The sequence below is a fragment of the Megalobrama amblycephala genome, linkage group LG17, assembly GCF_018812025.1.
Source record: "Megalobrama amblycephala isolate DHTTF-2021 linkage group LG17, ASM1881202v1, whole genome shotgun sequence".
In the NCBI taxonomy this organism is placed as follows: domain Eukaryota; kingdom Metazoa; phylum Chordata; class Actinopteri; order Cypriniformes; family Xenocyprididae; genus Megalobrama; species Megalobrama amblycephala.
Window position 1 is genome coordinate 46,838,314 of NC_063060.1, and position 19,416 is coordinate 46,857,729.

The 19,416-nt window shown below is 39.4% G+C and overlaps 1 protein-coding gene across 5 annotated transcripts in view; it reads left to right on the forward strand.

The window, feature by feature from the left end:
* The window catches only part of LOC125250028 (NLR family CARD domain-containing protein 3-like), a 64,045-nt gene that overhangs the window by 21,441 nt on the left and 23,188 nt on the right, over positions 1–19,416 (forward strand). For 4 of the 5 annotated variants that reach the window (XM_048162324.1, XM_048162325.1, XM_048162326.1 and 1 more), the window contains one exon: positions 6,678–6,851. In XM_048162324.1, coding sequence (XP_048018281.1) covers positions 6,678–6,851 — 174 coding nt within the window. Of the gene's footprint in view, positions 1–6,677; positions 6,852–15,942; positions 18,045–19,416 lie in introns of those variants that run through there. The other variant, XM_048162327.1, reaches the window with a different exon arrangement.

Consider the following 19,416-nt stretch of genomic DNA (forward strand, 5'->3'; position numbering starts at 1 on the left):
ATCTGCCTCTCGCCTCTCAGCTTTCCGAATTAAGCAAGGTCGCCATGAGTCTCCCAGAGAGTACTATGAGCGACTGAGGAAAATGTATTTTTCTGGCAAAGATGACCCTAGGGCAGAAGAGGATGTAATGTTTAAGAGCCTGTTTGTAAGTAACCTTTACCCCACTGTTAGGAAACCACTCATACTCATGGTAGATGTTGAAAACATGTCTGCAGGAGAACTGAGGCAGCTCGCCATGCGAGCCTGGGACAGTGAGAAGGTAGGCACAGGCAGGGAAGACAGAGAGCCATTTGCTTCTGTGCATGAATCTAGACATGACTCTAAGACTCCCATTCAAATGGAAGAGTCAGAACTTCCCCAAAACAGCTATGCCCATTGCAGCAATCTCCAGCAGAGCACTGAGAGCCCTAGGTTCTCAGGTTACAGGGGACATAACAATCACAGGTATGCCCCCAGAAATGAGAGCAGGCAGTGGGATAACAGAGGGCAAAGACAGAAGAAGGGTAGAGATAACTCTGAGAATGGCCAAAAACAGAGTAGTCATAATAGAAGTAGGAAATCTAGAGGGACCAAAAGTAAGGATGCTGAGAACTTAGCAGAGATCCAGCACATACTTCTCAAAGCCCTCAAAGACCTTAAGTCAGAGGAGTACATCTCCACTGACAGAGACCTGGTTTTCTCAGCATAACCAGTTCGGGGCCCCTCCCCCTCCACCTTACATCTCAGACTGTGGACAACAGCCAGGGAAAGGGGGGTAGCTCATAATTGAACAGGGTCTTTCAGATTCAGCAGACATCAAGTCCCTGTAACGTTTAGACCTCAACTTCAGCCTAAGAAGGATTCATTACTTTCCACTTCATGTTCGCTTCAGACTTTTCAGTCAATTTCTATAAACCACAAGGTTTATTTTGCATGCCCATGACAATCCCTTTGGATGTCAGGAAAGGGGGGTCAAAGCCTCCTGTGAAATTCCCATTCAGCTAGTTTACTGGCCACATGTAGAGTATTGCAGATCACAGCCAGGGTTGTTTATTTTGTTCTCCATTCCAGTCATTCAAACTTCCTTATAGGAGACCTCCAAAATAAGAGATAGTGGACTGGACATGTGGTGCAGCCCTCCAGAGGAAGCTGCAGACTTTAGGCAGAACACTTAAATTCCCAACCCCAACTGCTGGTCAACATACAGCCCCTTGAGCTACACCATCTAGGGTAGCCAAGATAATGGATGTCATACAACATGACTACTCCCATTAATTTGTCTGTATATTAGTGCAATTATTACTTGTGAGCTTTGCTCCTGATAAGGTGACAATAGATACAGTCTTGTCATTTGTGGTACCAGGTGAACTAGTTGAGGATTCTTGTAATCAGGCAATGCAAGGAACTATTTATACAAAGCAGGTGCACTTAGCTTACAGCTTGAAAAGTGCCATACCAAATTATGTCAATCAAGACATTTAAAGAACTGGTTTCCTGCTAAATTTGTTTAAACATTTTTTTAATGTTTACTCTCACTCGTAATACTCTTTAGAGATTTTCATCCACACATTAGGTACCTTCTCTAGAATGCTTCTAACCTGTTTAGAAATTATTCTAACAGACATTCCATTTAGCTCATTGAATTCTATGTAGAACATATCGAGCCAAATTTTATTTCCAATGCCATTGGTCAGACGGAGGAGGTGAGGTGTGTGTGTTTTGTTCCCACTGATCCTTTTCAGTGCATCGCCCAGATCAACGACTTAAGGTCCTCGATCAAGCCGATCAGGGGGGGATGTAGTGAACAGCACATTCTAGGGCCCAGTTTACGGCCGGGCCCCTCTCTCTCCGTAACAGTGGACAAAGGTTTGCTACATTTTGATTGGATCTTGGTGGACTAACACAAACAAACTGTCCAACGCCATCAGATAAAGATGTAAGGACAACATCCAGACCTCTCTTAGAGGGTAAGAAGAAGACCTCTTGTACCAAGCCTGGGAAGGACAAGACTTCTCATTGGTCCACAGGCAGTTACTGCCCTTCACCCATCTAGACACTACTTCCTAAGGTTGGCCAGAGACTGCCATAAAAATTCCTCGGGACCTTAGCAGAAATGGGTGAAACAAAGAGAGATCACAAAGATCCATCCAAATCCATTCAAAACTATGTCTGAAAACCGTAGAACTGATGCAAACTACACATCCATTTCATACTTATTCACAGAAATAAGTATTCTCAGTGACAGCCATTTGTAGTGCAACATCTGATACAAATCCAGCTGTTAATGTACAATTGAATGACAGTTCAATCTTTTTCCATCATGTTTATTCTCTATTTGTGTAGAATATTGCCAAAGGTATTCTGGTGGTGGTTTGGAAAGTGAGAAATGCATTGGTAAACTTTAAAGACACTGTAAAGACTGAGTCTACAGCTTGTGAGGCAGCAACAGAGACGAGCACGTTCTAAGCCTCCAGCTTTGAGGAAAGAGACGTTAACCAAGACTACGTTCAAAGTTTCCATCCAGTGAGACAGTGACGACATCTGCAACAAGGTTAAGCTCAGGAGAGCAAACCTTCACTTCAAGGTATCTTCATCTGCATGTTCCAGATTGTTAAGGACCTTCTGCACCTACGCCAGGGCCTCGTCTGCGTGTCCCAGATTTTAGGACCCTTTGGTGCTCCAGGAGATCAGCATCCCACAGAGCTTCGTGTTCAAGACTGTTGAAACAGATTCTGGCTCCTCTCCCCACTGCATTGTCACCCAGCACAACCAGTGGAAGACGTCACCGTCATCGGACTCGACCAAGTGGAACGTAAATATCACTTAACCAAACCTCTTTCCAGAGACCTTGGCATTGTTGTATATTATCAGTATATAATTTCCTAATTTCCATTAGATGTAATATAGCTGATGTTAGTTAATAACAAATAATCTTTCGTTTATTTGTTTGGTGCATAATAAGGTTTTCCACCTTATTATTTTTAGAGAAACAGTTTATCTTTCCCTAAGATAACGTAACTCTTCCATAGCCACACTCAACTTAATCACTTGTATTCTATGTATCTTATGCACTTTATTCCTTTATCATTCATGGTATTCATTTAGTAGTTGTGTTAGTTATTCTTGTTTATCTTTTTGTTAATAAAATTTATTTTATTAAACTTGTGTCGTCCTTGTGCTGATAATACAGAAAAGGTTCTACAAGTTAGCAATATCACCAATCTTTCAGATAAATCAGTTGACCACTTTACATAAATTCTAAATGAATGAAAAGCCCCTGTTGAGAGTGTTCTCATACTGCCAAGGTAAAAGACCTTGACTGGTGCCCTGAACTAAGGAAAAAGGGGAAAGTGGTCATCTGATGCACTCATAACCACACCTTAAGAGACGTGTGATCCAAAAATCACAATGTCAGCGGTGACGTGAGTACCAATCCCTATTTTACTTCGCGTCCTTGGATGGACAAAGTAAAAATCACTACAATATGAACAAGCAGGCAGCATAATTTTTACCTCATTTTGAAGCAAAAACTCTAGTCTACAACCTCAAATACCCAGAAGTCTTGTGAACAAAATTTAATATATATTTTTTGGCCTTATTTCAGTGACTTAAGTTTTTTGTTTTTTCAATAACCACGCATAAACGTTATTCCTTCAAAAACACAAACATGTACGTACATGTTCCTCACATATTATTGTAGCCTAGTGCTGAATACAGTGTAATGACACTTTTTCCATTAATATGTTTATGAACAACTGAAAAAAGCACAAATGTCAGGGCATGTCAAAACTTCTCCAAGGCCCCAAAAATCCTCAGACCCCTGTATCGTTGGGCTCCAGACACAATCGCTGGAGATTCAATACCTCCCTATTACAAGATTGTACATTTGTGGCTGAACTACGCAGCTCCTTGAAAGAGTTTTTACAGATCAACAAAGATTCAGTCTCTAACCCCCAGGTATTGTGGGAAACTACTAAATGTTTTATTAGGGGTAAATGTATAAGCTTTTCATCCTTTAATAAAAAGCGTAGAGAGAGCCGTAAAATTGAATTAGAAAATCAAATCAATTTACTAGAGAAAGAACTAAAAGGCAGATTTTGCGAATCTAAAGCTAAAGAAATTAAAGTTCTTAAATCAGAATTAAAATCCATATATTTACATCGAGCAGAATTCATCATTCATCGTACAAGACACTCTTATTATTTCCATGGAGAGCGCTCTTCTAAGCTGTTGGCTTTGAGGCTGAAAGATGCTGAATCTAAGGCCAGTATATCAGCTATAAGGCATGAGGGTACAGTATATACTCAACCTAAGGACATAAATAGGACATTTGAATCCTATTACAAATATCTGTATACTTCCGAATCCAGCACTGACCCAACTAATTTTGATTTATTCCTTAAACATCTAAATCTTCCTAAATTAAATGACTCTCAACGCAATATATTAGATAGCCCATTGACAATCGGGGAATTAAAATCTGCCCTGGATTCCATGAGCACTAATAAAGCCCCTGGGTTAGATGGGATTCCCCCAGAGTTACTGAAGATATATGGGATATAATAGCACCCTTGATTCTCAACTCTCTTAACTTTGCTTTAGAAACAGGTGCTTTACACAGGGACCAAAACACAGCTTTAATAGTTTTGCTGCTGAAGAAAGGGAAGGATCCACTTGAATGCTCTAGTTATAGGCCAATTAGCCTTCTGTCCACAGATTCTAAGCTGATGGCAAAAGTTTTGGCCCTAAGATTGAATAGATGTGTAGGAGACTTGATAAGCCATGATCAATCAGGTTTTCTAAGGGGGAGATTTGCGGCAGACAATATACGTAGGCTTCTTCATATTGTGCAACAAGCAGACTCCTATACAGCTTCTTCTGCAGTCCTTTCTCTGGATGCAGAGAAAGCTTTTGACCGAATTGAGTGGAATTTCTTGTGGTCTGTCTTAGAGCATTTTGGATTTGGCTCTTTTTTCTTGCGAGCTGAAAACTATTTATTTTAATTGTTCAGCCAGGGTACTTACTGGTTCTTCTATTTCTCCTTCCTTCTGTCTTGGCAGGGGCACTCGTCAGGGATGTCCCCTGTCACCCCTGCTTTTTAATTTATCATTGGAGCCTCTGGCCCAAGCGATTAGACAATGCCCTGCAATAGCACCTATAAGCTGTGTGAATACGTCCCATAAAATTTCACTCTATGCCGATGACGTTTTGTTGTATGTATCAAATATCACAGATTCGGTTAACGAATGCTTAAAATTATTTGATACATTCGGTAGACTGTCCGGTTATAAAATTAACTGGAGCAAATCAGTACTTCTGCCCCTCAACCTAGCTGCCAAATCAGAGATTCAGGCCTTACCTAATATGATTCCCGTTAGTGACCAGTTTAACTATCTTGGAATTAGAGTTTTTCCTTCATTATCTCGCATCTCCAAGTGGAACTATCAGTCTCTCCTGGATAAGATCACAAGTAATCTTCTCTGTTGGTCTCCACTCTGCTTGGCGCTGCATGGTAGGATAGCCACAATTAAGATGAATATACTTCCAAGGGTATGTTTTTTATTTTCAGTGTTACCTCAGGCACCACCTATTGGTTATTTTAAAAAGCTTAATACGGCAGTAACAAAATTCTTATGGAATAATAAAAGGCCTAGAATTCGACTTAAATCTGTGCACCGGCTAAAACCTCATGGTGGCATATCCCTACCAGATTTTTGGTCCTATTATCTAGAATACCAAATGAGGCCGCTTAGGACTTGGATAGATGCTGACTCCCCTGTGCCATGGCGGGCCCTACTTAGCCAAGGTCCAAAATTTCCACCATACCTCAAATGGCAATTGTATAAAATAGTTTTACTTGTCAGTTGGACAGCATTTTTTTTTTTTTTTTTAAGAATTCTAACAATTCCTGGCTGAGAGAATGGGATATGGCTTATTATGATTATCAAATTATGAAGGTTGCTATGTATTTTTATAAATATACATTCTGAAATTTTGCATGTTTCAGAGTGAAGCGAGGCTCTGTATTCATTTACACATGAGAAGCTCATGATCCTGTTTTCAGCATTTCAGAGCAGCTCAATTCACAGTAAATACAGCAAACTCCTGCAAGTGAGTTTGGGCCACTTATAACATGGACGTAACTAAGCAGTTGTGAAGCATTAATGTGTGTCACTATTTGTTATTAGCTCCCTGTTGTTTTCTGCTAAAAAAGAGCTTTAGTTATTTTAAATTAAAAGTTATTTAATAAAGTTTTTAAAGGTATTTAAGAGAAATGAATAAAGAATTTATTAGCACTGCATTTGAACTACTTGTAAATATTTTATTGTAAAATATGCACAAATTCCCTCAAAGGACTTGTTTGCTGTCAATGTTTTTTGTGTAATCATATTCAATTAAAAATTGAATGAATCACGTAAACTATATTTTCAGTTGAAAAAAAAAACAATGAAGGTTATTTAAGTTTTTAAATGGTTAAACATAAATAATGCCTACTGAATGGCTGAAATAGATATTCTATAATGCACACACAAGTATAAATGTCTGTTGAATTCACTACATTATTAAAAGTAAATGAATACCTTTTACAGAAAATACTGAATTTACAGAAAATACCTGCAAATGCAAACGTGTGTGATAGTGACCTATTTGATTTGTCAAACTAATATCATGTTTGCTGTTGCTGTGTGTGTTTGTAGGCTGTCTGGCTGTATGGTGACAGAGGAAGGTTGTGGTTATGTGTCTTCAGCTCTGAGTTCAAACCCCTCACACCTGAAGGAGCTGGATCTGAGCTACAATCACCCAGGAGATTCAGGTGTCAAGCTTCTCTCTGACAAACTCAACCATCCAAACTACAGACTGGACAAACTCAAGTAAGTCAAGCTAGTGGAGTTTTGTAACAAGCTTAGCCTTTGTTATACTTCAGAGATATTTAATGCTTAAATCTGATTGTTTGACCAACATTCTAAGGTGTGCTAATTATTTTCCAGTAAACACACAGCTACAGTTGTTCTAAGCAGGTCTTGACCGCTTTTACAGTTCAATATCACTTTGCAAAAATATTGAAAAGTTATATCAAAGGTCCTTACAACCTGCAACAAAACAACTAAAACACACAAAGAAACTGATCAAGCAAATAATCTAACAAACAACAGAATAAAAAATTACAAATTATTTCCATGATTTTACCACAAAATTATGTTTTATTTTCTGTGGAAAGCACACACTTTCTCCTAGGGCTGTCACAGTGAAGGCATTTCCTTTGCAGGGATTTTTTGTGGCTCAGCAATATTTATAATAAAACACTGATTCATTTATGAATGAAACAAGGGGTCTCATTCACTAAGCATGCGTACGCATAAATTTGTGTGTGAAATCTGCGTACGAACGTTTTCACAAACAAATCATGATTCATCAACATTTGCTCTAAAATGAATTCTAAATGTATGAAAAAATGTGAAATGCAAAAATCACATTCATAAATATGTGACTTGACCTGAAGAAGGACAGATAAAGGTATTCACAAACGCTCAATTGATATCTCTCTGTCTATTTAATAATAATAATAATAATAATAATGCATTTTATTTAACGGCGCCTTTCAAAACACCCAAGGTCACCTTACAGGTAAACAAGCAATAACATTATATATCAACACAACTTAAAATATTCATGCATCATAGAGACACTAAAATAAGTAGTAAATCATAAAAAAAGCCTGAGTAAAAAGGTAGGTCTTAAGACGGGATTTAAAAGTATGCAGACTGTCAATATTACGGATATAGAGAGGGAGAGAGTTCCATAGGCGAGGGGCCGCATGGCTAAAAGTTCTAGCTCCCATGGTAGTTAAGCGTATATGTGGTCAGACAAGAGAAAGTGTGAGTGAGGATCTTAAAGTGCACGAAGGGGTGTAAATATGAAGAAGATCAGTAAGATATGGAGGAGCGACACTGTGAAGTGCCTTGAATGTGAGAAGCAGGATTTTAAAGTCAATTCGATATTTGACTGGTAGCCAGTGAAGTCGCTGGAGAGTTGGTGAAATGTGCATGGTAGAAGGGGTTCTAGTAAGAACACGAGCTGCAGAGTTCTGAACCAACTGAAGTTTATAGAGAAGTTTGGAAGGAAGACCAGTAAGAAGAGCATTGCAGTAATCAATACGTGAAGTAACCAGTGCATGAATGAGAATTGCAGTATTGTTCATTGAAAGGGAGAGATGAAGGCGATTAATATTACGCAGATGAAAGTATGCAGTACGTGTAATATTATTAATATGGGCTTCAAATGAAAGTGTGCTATCCAGAATAACACCCAAACACTTAACCTGTGAGGAGGGATAAATGGGATGTTGATCGATATCCACAGAAATACAGTCAGATTTTGTCAAAGTGGATTTTGTCCCTACAAGTAGGACCTCGGTTTTATTACTATTAAGCTTAAGAAAGTTAGCTGAGAGCCAGTCTTTAATTTCAGCTAAACAACGGGACAAAGAAGGTGGTGGAAAAGAGTCAGAGGGTTTGGAAGACAGGTAGAGCTGGGTGTCATCGGCGTAGCAGTGAAAGTGAATACCATATTTCCTGAAAATGTGACCAAGTGGGAGTAGATAGATAATGAATAAAAGTGGGCCCAAAACAGAACCCTGAGGAACATCAGTAGTGACTGTAGATGATCTCGATCTGAAATTCTTTAATTGGACAATTTAGGCTTGTTCAGTGCGAATCTATGGTGCCTCTTTACTAATCACAATACAGAGTATTGAGCAGGACAGAGTAGAGACCTGAGCGGGACGGATATGTTACCTTCTCCCGCCCACAACATTCATGTTTTGTCCCGCTCACAGTTTGAAGTAAAGTTTTGCCTAGCCACAACCTATAATGCTTCTGATATTATAAATAATAAATTATTCACAAACCATTGTTAATTTAACATTAAAGCAAGCATAGGCTATGTGTACATGGCAGAATGTGCACAAAGAGCTCTCCCTTTATAATCCCTAAAAAGCTGACATCTCAGTTCACTGCAATCTCACAAAACTCTGTTATAATCAATGAAGCTGACTGCATAATGACTCTTTCATAATGTCTACACTTTGTTATAATTTGAGGATTCACCAGCAGAATACAGCACTGAGCAAAAACTCTGGCGTTTTGAGCAGTGAGTGGATTCTAACTTACATACATCTTATTGGCCACTGTGTCCAAGAAATCAACAGATATGTCTGTGATTGGTTGCTCAATGCTGCAAAAACATGTTATAAATGATCAAAACTCTGTCTATGCTTGCACCTGTAAATCATTTTTATTTTATTTTAGTTCTTGTTGCTTTAGTGCAACAGATGAATAACAATTTATTTGTTGTAAGATATTTTATTTTTAGATTTTTCTATTTTGCTGGAGTACTGCAATTTTTTTTCGCAACCCGCACCTGCAATTTGCCATCAAATCTTGTCTCACGGTGCATTCTGTTGCATCAGGTTCTGTGGGAGTACTGGTCTCTAGTACAGGGTCTTAAAGGGGACTTATTGTGTGCATTTTTTTGCAAGATGTCATTTAACTCTTCAAGACCTAAAGGCATTTTTAGAGTTTTTTTTTTTTTCCTGAGCAACATACACAAAAGTAAAGATTCATAACTCCAAAACTATAGCAAGGAGAGTCAAAAGGTTGGTTATATACAGTATATTAATAAAACACACGTTGTTGGCTAAAAGATTTGTTCGTGAGATTTACTATAATGACAATAGCGGGAGGATAAAAAACTCTGACAGCATTGCTTGGATATTATAACTAAAACTGCTGTATTTTGAAAAATTATACTTTGGACTTGGGCTTATTTGTTTGTTAGATATATGCAATCATATACAGTTTTACAACATAAACGCTGCTCAGGTTGCATAATTTCTTGAAGAACGATGATGGAGAGCAGATCATTCAGAAGAAATGTGATGCAGTTCCAACCACATCCCGCCTCTTTTCCCATTTTCAGTTATCCTGGAGTGACATGTGGTGACGTGCTAATAAGATGGCAGCAGCCTCATTTTTAGAAATCAACAGGTGACGTCACAGACACTACGTCTATATTTTTTTTTTCAGTCTATGGGTACTTCTCAGCGTTCGTTAAAGGGTTAGTTCACCCAAAAATGAAAATTCTGTCATTAATTACTCACCCTCATGCCGTTCCACACCCGTAAGACCTTTGTTAATCTTCAGAACACACATTAAGATATTTTTTGTTGAAATCCGATGACTTGGTGAGCCAGCAATGACATTTCCTTTCTCAAGATCCATGAAGGTACTAAAAACGTATTTAAATCAGTTCATGTGAGTACAGTGGTTCAATATTAATATTATAAAACGACGAGAATATTTTTGGTGCGCCAAAATAACAAAATAACGACTTATTTAGTGATGGTCGATTTCAAAACAGGATGCTTTTCTCTTTGAGACAGGTCTGATGAATATATGCGACCTCCAACTCTCAGCAAACCATCATCAATTACTGGATTTAATTTTTTGAGGAGACTTCGTTTTGGAAGGACTACTCCATTTTCAAGGCACTCAAACTCTTCCATAAATGTTTCGTATTGCACACAGCGTATAATTGTATTTGTGGCTTGTGTCAGCTCACTTGGGCTACAGGATTTGTTGCAGTAATGCCAACTTTTGCAATGAGCCTCATCTGTTTTACCACAACAGGATTTTGCAATATGGATTAGTCGAGCTATTGACTTACAGAGAGTCTTCCAGTTAGAGAACCTCTCAAATCTATGAGAGCTTAGCTGAGCTGCAGAAATCTTTGTTGCCAGGACTGAAATGTCAGGTCAAATTTCAGCATCAGGTTCCACCAATTCAAAGGTCTCAGCCAATTATTGGGCATTGCTCTGGAGTAGAAATTGTGGTCCAGAAAGCCAACATGAGTACTGCAAACGTTCTGCTGATACAGCTCTGGTGGCAAGGTCTGCTGGGTTGTTGTTGGTATTCACTAACACCACTGTTCAGGATGTGTTGGTTTCCTTATCCGAGCTACCCTATTTGCTACATATACATAAAATCTCTTGGTGACATTATGGATATATCCTAAGACTATCCATGAAGAGTCTATTTCCTCATCAATCTCATCCCTGATAATTTCATACATTTCTACTGCTAGCACAGCTGCACACAATTCCTGGTGAGACAAACTCAACTTGACATTGGTTATCAGTGTCAATTACCCTAAGGTAAGCTACTGCTCCTATTGCAAATGTGGAGGCATCTGAGAAGAAGCACAATTCTTTCCTTTGTGTGGCAGACAGCGGAACAGGACAACATCCAGACCTCTCTTAGAGGGCAAGAGGAAGACCTCTTGTACCAAGCCTGGAAAGGACAGGACTTCTCATTGGTCCACAGGCAGTTACTGCCCTTCACCCATCTAGACACTACTTCCTAAGGTTGGACAGAGACTGCCATAAAAATTCCTCGGGACTTTAGCAGCAATGGGTGAAACAAAGAGAGATCACAAAGATCCATCCGAATCCATTCAAAACTATGTTTGCAAACCTTAGAACTGATGCAAACTACACATCCATTTGATACTTATTCACAGAAATAAGTATTCTCAGTGACAGCTATTTGTAGTGTAACATCTGATACTAATTCATCTGTTAATGTACAATTGAATGACAGTTCAATCTTTCTCCATCATGTTTAGTCTCTATTTGTTTAGAATATTGCCAAAGGTATTCTGGTGGTGGTTTGGAAAGTGAGAAATGCATTGGTAAACTTTAAAGACACTGTAAAGACTTCCAACTTTGTGCTTTATGCAAATGAGTTCCACAGGGGAGAGAAGGGTGGGCCACACTTTGTGTGTCCCCTCTGATGCCAGCAGCCAATCACAGCACTCGAATGGAGAAGCGCCAAATTGCAATCTCCTCCTCATCGGAAAGGGATAAAGGTACCCTTTCAACAGACACTCCTTGTTCTGAGTCCCGGCTTGCAAAGCTGAGACATAACAGATATTGTTCTGGGTCCCAACTCTGTAAGGAGTGAGACATTAACAGACATTGTTCTGAGTCTCCCATCGGGTGAGACATAATAGATATACCGTTCTGAGTCCCGGCTTGCGAAGCTGAGACACAACAGATACATCGTTCTGAGTCTGCCCTGCGAAGGGAGAAGACATAACCAATATACCGTTCTGAGCCTCTGGTACATCCAGAAGAGACAACAACAGATCCCGTGATCTGAGCCTACAGCTTGTGAGGAAAGAGACATCAACAAACACTACGGTCAGCGAGACAGTAACGACATCTGCAAAAGGTTAAGCTCAGGAGAGCAAACCTTCACTTCAAGGTACCTTCGTCTGCATGTTCCAGATTGTTAAGGACCTTCTGCACCTACACCAGGGCCTCATCTGCGTGTTCCAGATTTTAGGACCCTTTGGTGCTCCAGGAGATCAGCATCCCACAGAGCTTCGTGTTCAAGACTGTTGAAACAGATTCTGGCTCCTCTCCCCACTGCATTGTCACCCAGCACAACCAGTGGAAGAAGTCATCGTCATCGGACTCAACCAAGTGGAACATAAATATCACTTAACCAAACCTCTTTCCAGAGACCTTGGCATTGTTGTATATTATCAGTATATAATTTCCTAATTTCCATTAAATGTAATATAGCTGATGTTAGTTAATAACAAATAATCTTTCGTTTATTTGTTTGGTGCATAATGAGGTTCTCCACCTTATTATTTTCAGAGAAACAGTTTATCTTTCCATAAGATAACGTAACTCTTCCATAGCCACACCCAACTTAATCACTTGTATTCTATGTAGCTTATGCACTTTATTCCTTTATCATTCATAGTATTCATTTAGTAGTTGTGTTAGTTATTCTTGTTTATCTTTTTGTTAATAAAATTTATTTTATTACACTTGTGTCTTCCTTGTGCTGATAATACAAAAGAGGTTCGCAAAGTTAGCAATTTCACCAATCTTTCAGATAAATCAGCTGACCACTTTACATTAATTCTAAATGAATGAAAGCCCTTGTTGGGAGTGTTCTCATACTGCCAAGGTAAAATACCTTGACTGGTGCCCTGAACTAGGGAAAAAGGGGGAAGTGGTCATCTGATGTACTCATAACCACACCTTAAGAGACGTGTGATCCAAAAATCACAACGTCGGCGGTGACGTGAGTACCAATCCCTATTTTACTTTGCGTCCTTGAATGGACAAAGTAAAAATCACTACAATCCTCTTTGGGAAAGCTTACATAACGGTTTTGCTATTGGATGCGGTTTTGTGTAATCTAAGATTTGACTCTGCAAGCATCTTTTGTGTGTTTCTAAAGAGATCAATGGCTTCCTCAGGAGTGGAAACTTAAGTCAGACCATCATCAACATAAAAATTTCTCACCACAAAGTGTTTTGCATCAGAGCCATGATTGTTTTCTCCTTGCAGAGCAGCACGTCGCATGCAGTAAATTGCCACAGTAGGTGAAGGACTGTTTCCAAATACATGGACTTTCATCTTGTACTCAGTTATCCTTTTGTCTAGGTTGTTGTCTTTATACCACAAAAACCGTAAATAATCTCTGTGGTCTTCGCAAAACAATAAAACATCTGCTGTACATCCGCTGTCACTGCAATGCTCTCTTTGCAGAACCTCACAAGAACCCCAAGGAGTGTGTTGTTTAAATCAGGCCCACTTGTTAAGTGACATGCCTTCAAATTCTGCACTCGAGTCAAACACAACCCTAATTTGATCAGGTTTTTGCGGGTGGTACACACCAAACATGGGAAGGTACCAGCTCTCTTTTTCTTTATCTATGGGAGGAGCATTCTCTGCGTGGTCATTGTCGAAAAGTTTTTGCATGAACTCAATGAACTGATCTTTCATCTCAGGTTTTTTATCTAGAGTTATGCGCAGTGATATGAGGTGTTTCATAGCTTGATCTCTGTTATTTGGCAATCGAGACCTTGGAGAGCGAAAAGGTAATGGTGCAACCCAGCTATTTGCAGAATAGACATCATGGTCCATGATTTCTAGAAAAGTTTTGTCTTCCACAGAAAGACCAGGTTTGTCGTCGTCTTGCGTTGTTTGGAACACTACACAGCCTAAGTTATCAGTAGTTTTCCTTAAACTTGATTTCCCATTGTTATCTGGTAACATGTAGTGTTGCTTTGGTGTTCCAACTACACATTCCTTCACTTGAATCTGTTTTGGACAAGGAGTGAGATATGATGTGCGACCGTTACTGAGCACATGTGTTCGATAGACATTCACACTCAAAGGGCGATGCGCTGTTCCCAAGCATACTTCCCCAACTATCACCCATCCGAGATCCAGTCGCTGAGCATATGGAGCATCATTGGGTCCATTTATTTGCTCTCTAACTTTGTGCAGCCTCAGAATGTCTCGTCCTAAAAGTAAGAGAATAGGAGCATTGGGATCAACTGCAGGGATCTGATTTGCAACTGGCCTTAAGTGCGGATAATGCTGAGCAACATCTGGAGAGGGAATCTCTGTTCTATCATCCGGCAGCCTATCACACTCTATCAAGGTTGGCAGTGAGAGTTTTGTTCGTCCATCTATAGATTCTATTATAAAGTTGATGGCTCTCCGTCCAGAAGTCTGATTTACCCCGGCACAGGTCTTGTATGGGGAAAAGCTGGCTTTGATCTCAAAGATTGAAAAACTCTGTCTTGGCTAAAGATCTGTTACTTTGTTCATCCAAGACAGCATAAACCCGGATTGCTTTCTCTCTTTTGCCAGCAGGATACACTGTCACCAGACAAATTTTAGAACATGATCTTGCATGACTGGACTCACCACATATCTCTGTGCATTTTGAAGTAACTGAGGTGAGTGAGCTATCAGTCTGCTCCCCGCATTGTTCTTTCTCCTTGACAGGCTTTTCTGAAATCAAGACTGTTGAATCTGGGTGCAAAGCCACAACATGTCGTTTGCTGTTACATTCAGAGCATCTGATTGGAGTTTTGCAATTTTTCGCAATGTGTTTGGTAGAGTCACAGCATCTGAAGCAGATATAATTTTCTTTTAGAAAGGATTTGCGCTCCTCTATTGATTTCTCTCTAAAGGCTCTACACTTTTTGAGAGGGTGAGGTTTGCGTTGAATAGGACATAGTCGATCAGGGCTTTCAATTAGTTTCTGAGGCTGTTTATACTGCTGGTCTAACGTCTGAGATAGCACCTCTGTTCGATGTACAGTTATAGCACTCTTTCCGCTGAATTTATTAGGTTTGGCTCTGCTTGATGCTAGTTGAGTACTAGAGGTCGAGAATGAGAAACTGGGGTCATTCCTTATTTTAGCTTGATTTCTCACAAATTGGGAGAAAAAGACAAAGGGTTGGAATGCTACTTGATGATCCTCCTTATATTTGGACCCTTGAACTATCCATTTGTCTTGGAGGCATGTGGGCAATTTCTCCACTATTGGATTAACCCCACGTGGAGTATCGAGATAGGCAAGACCCGGAAGGTACCCATCAGCCTTTGCACACTCCAGTTCAAGAAGAATATCTCCTAACTCTCTCAATTTTTGGTTGTCCTTGTTTGACAATTTCGGTAGATTCTCAATTTTCTTTATAAGTGCGTTTTCACTTCAGGTGCTCCATAGCACTCCTCTAAGTGCTGCCAAGCCATACTAAGTGCTGCTGTTGCATTAAGAATATGCACAGATCTTATTCTTTTTACTTGTTCAGAGGAGTCTTTTTCTAGCCATTTCACCATCAAATCCAACTCTTCTCTGGCTGTTAGATTCAATTCACTAGTTGAGTTAACAAAAGAAGATTTCCATGCCCAATAGTTCTCTGGACAGTCATCAAATTTCAGAAGACCAGAGCTAACCATTTCACATCTAATCAGATATTTAGTTAGATCTGATGGTACTTGTGTCTCTGGTACATATTGTGAAGAATGATGAAATGATGTTCGTTTCACATCATTCTCATTTTCTGTTTCTTTCTTTACAGCACCATTCTTTTGGCTTATGAGACGCTGATTATCTATATCTGCACTAGGTGGCACCAGCAGGGTATAATCAACACCAACCGCAACTGAAGTCAATGGTGGCTTAACTTTGGTTTCTAAGGGCTCATCATTGAATGGGTGTTCTGTGAAAGATTCTCTTGAGTGCTGTTGTACATACTCACAGGTACGCTGAGCAACATGGACTGGCTGCATGTCAGGAACTGGTTTTACATGAAGTTTGCCACTTTCAAGCTCTTCCTCTTCTTCCTCATATGCTGCTGCTTCAGCTGAAGTGACTGCTGCTGCATGTTCAACTTGTAAGATGTGCTTTTTGTTTCAACATACTTGCTTCAATTTCCGCTTTTTGTTTTATCATATTTGCTTCTTTTTCTGCATAGGCGATTTGAGGGCATGCTGCAACTGCTTTTGCTCTGGCTCTCATGGCTGCTGAACTTGTGCTGGACCTTTTTGATGATGACCTGGAAGATTGAGATTGTATTTCCATCTGCTGAAGAGGCTCTGTGAATGTCTTTATATGCGCCCCTTCCTCAGTTGGTTGATAGCTTGCTCCTTGTTGTTGCTCCATTGTGAATTGCACTTTATCTTCAGGGGGAGGAACTGTCTTGGAAGACCGGAGTATCATGAGCTGTTCATGCAGTGATCTTGTTAAGCTTATTCCGCTGTGATGTTGACTTTTTACTATTCCGCCCTTATAGCACGTGACTGTGCTCCATTAGACAGATAGTGAACATTTAGAATAAAGTCCCAAGGCGTACTTTTCTTGGTTATTATTCTTTACTGTAAAACTGCAAATACAAAAAATAAAATTTGTAAATAAACATTTCAGGCAGTTTGTAGCATCGCTTGCTACAATCAAACATCCATAATAACTTGATTAAATTCGTAAATTACTTTTTAGTCAAATGTTTTCCAAGAATAAACTGTTAAAAGATCGCACATATGAGCTGTGCTGCGTCATCTTTGTCTCTCTCTCGTTTCTGAACGTTCTAGAACATGCGCACTTCTGCAAGATCAGATCGCGATTTCAAAATAAAAGTCCCGATTCACAATATATATAAATAAAATAGTAAAATAATACACACAAAATACAATTTTGATTTCTAAGAGCAACACACATATTACTCAGACTCATTGGAGGGTGAAAACAATGCAATAGGAGCATGTTGGAGGCTTGATCTGAACTGTAAAGTCTCTGATTTTGTGTGCAAAAAGAATTATTGTGCTACCTATTTGGTTTCAGTTCATATTGTCTCTTAAACAGACACGCAAACGGAAGCACTGACTCTCCCGTATGTCTTAAAGGTTTAAGTCACAGATGTCCCCAGAATGTGTCTGTGAAGTTTCAGCTCTAAATACCCCACAGATAATTTATTATGCATGTTGTAAATACTCATTTTGATTGCAAGCAAAAACATGCTGTTTTCATGCATGTTTCTTTAATGTAAATGAGCTGCTGCTCCTCGCCCCCCTATCCAGAATAATGCCTATCTTGGATACTCTGCCAAATACTAACAACATCTGCTTGGTTTTGATTACCATCTATATCGCAATTACTGTCCAAAATTCCCTCCTCATGCTTGTGCAAGTCAAACTTGTTTTATCTGGTGCATGCGCATGTAACGGAGGCCAACTTTGTGAGTAAACCTCACTCCTCTGGTCTCAAGAGATGCTCTAGCGACTGACACTAGAGGTTGCAGCCTTTAGACTCCTTGTTAGAGCGTCCAACTCCCACGCTGAAGACCCAGTTTCGAGGCCCGTGCAGAGCGGGGTGAGTAGGACCTGGGTGGAGGGGTTACACACAGAAAGTTTTGTTTCAGCAGAGTTATGTTATAGGCCTATGAGTTTTCTGACTTTGTTTTTTCCTTTAAAAGTCTGCTTTTCCCTGTGTGGTATTGCTGTGCGTTAATAACTCTGCAAGTAACAATATTTATTATAATTGTAGATGTATTTCAGAGTGTTTCATAGCATAATTCAGTTGATTTTACTTCAGAAGTATTATTGTGTCAATATTAGGGGTGCAACGGTTCAAATTGCTCACGGTTCGGTTCGTTCGGTTTTAGGGTCACGGTTTCGGTACGGTTCGGTATGTGCTATGTTTAGGGAAAATAGGACTACTGTCAAATAAAAATAAAGAAAATAAGAACAAACAATCATTCATCACAACAACAAGCAACATCACAAATAAGTACAATAAAGCAAATATTCAAATAAAATAAGCAGTGCTTTTCAGGTTTTTCAGGTATCTAACAGTAGTTTTCAGGTACAAAAAATGGATAACGTAATCAAATATAAAATAACTCTGCATGCATATTATCTTTACTGTATAAAATAAATAAAGATTAATCATTATTGAAGTTACAAAAACTATTCAGTCAAGAGCATTGAGTGATTTCTTTGTTATTTGTTGTTTGATTTAACATTAAAAACAGGCAGCAGGAATAGTTTTTTTTCCCTGTAAGACATGCACGATCCCGTACATACTCTGTTACACATGCGCTGTCTTTCTCGACTAATATACGTTCACTTAAGACATAACCGACTATGTTTGCTAGGATACTCGCCAAGACGGGCATGATGACATAATTTTTGTATGAATTTGGCCGCTGAAGCACAACACTTGAAAGAGAACTCAGTATTCGCGCGCTGACTGAAATAAGCGTGTGCGCGCTTCGGATGAGCGCACACAAATCTTCTCACAGCGCGTGCGAGTTCTCTTTCGCGTCTTGTTCTTGAAGGTTTAAATCAGCAAGGCTTAAATGAGTTTAGTTTAAACACAGATAGCAACGTGTGCTGTTCAAGTCTCACCTGCGCTCGCGCGCTATCAACACCCGGGTGATGACGGCGTAAATGACTGGACATTAGAGCATACGGCACTCGCAGTTAACAGTTTACAAAGAGTGACTGTTTTATCCATGCTTTTTGATTATCGTTGTTGCAACGTTGTGCGCATCCATCGACTGAAACATACATTATCTGAACTCTGTCTGTCTGTTTTCCACATTGCTATTTTAAACAAACCATATTAACCAATAGATGCGTCATCATTCGAGATGGACCGCGGTGCAAGTGCGTACCGAACCGTAAGTGGAGAACCGTAGGGTTCGATTTTTTTACAGAGAACCGTTGCACCTCTAGTCAATATACATGCCGTAATGCTCACATATTCGATGAGTCATTAGTTTATTTGTTTATTTGATTAGTAGAATATGTGAGCATTACGGAATAAACAGTTCTTCATTATGAAAGTTTATTATTTGCATTATTTGAAAAAGTTTATTAAAGCTATATCAGTTACTACTAAACTACTAATTTAGTTTTCTGAGCACACACAACTGAAGCACGCACACATAAAGCTGTCTGTCAGATGGCATGTCTTGAGTATTAATTAACCTAAATTCTCTTTCATGTCTTATTGTGCTTAAACTGTCAAATACACACAAGGTTATGCAAAATTC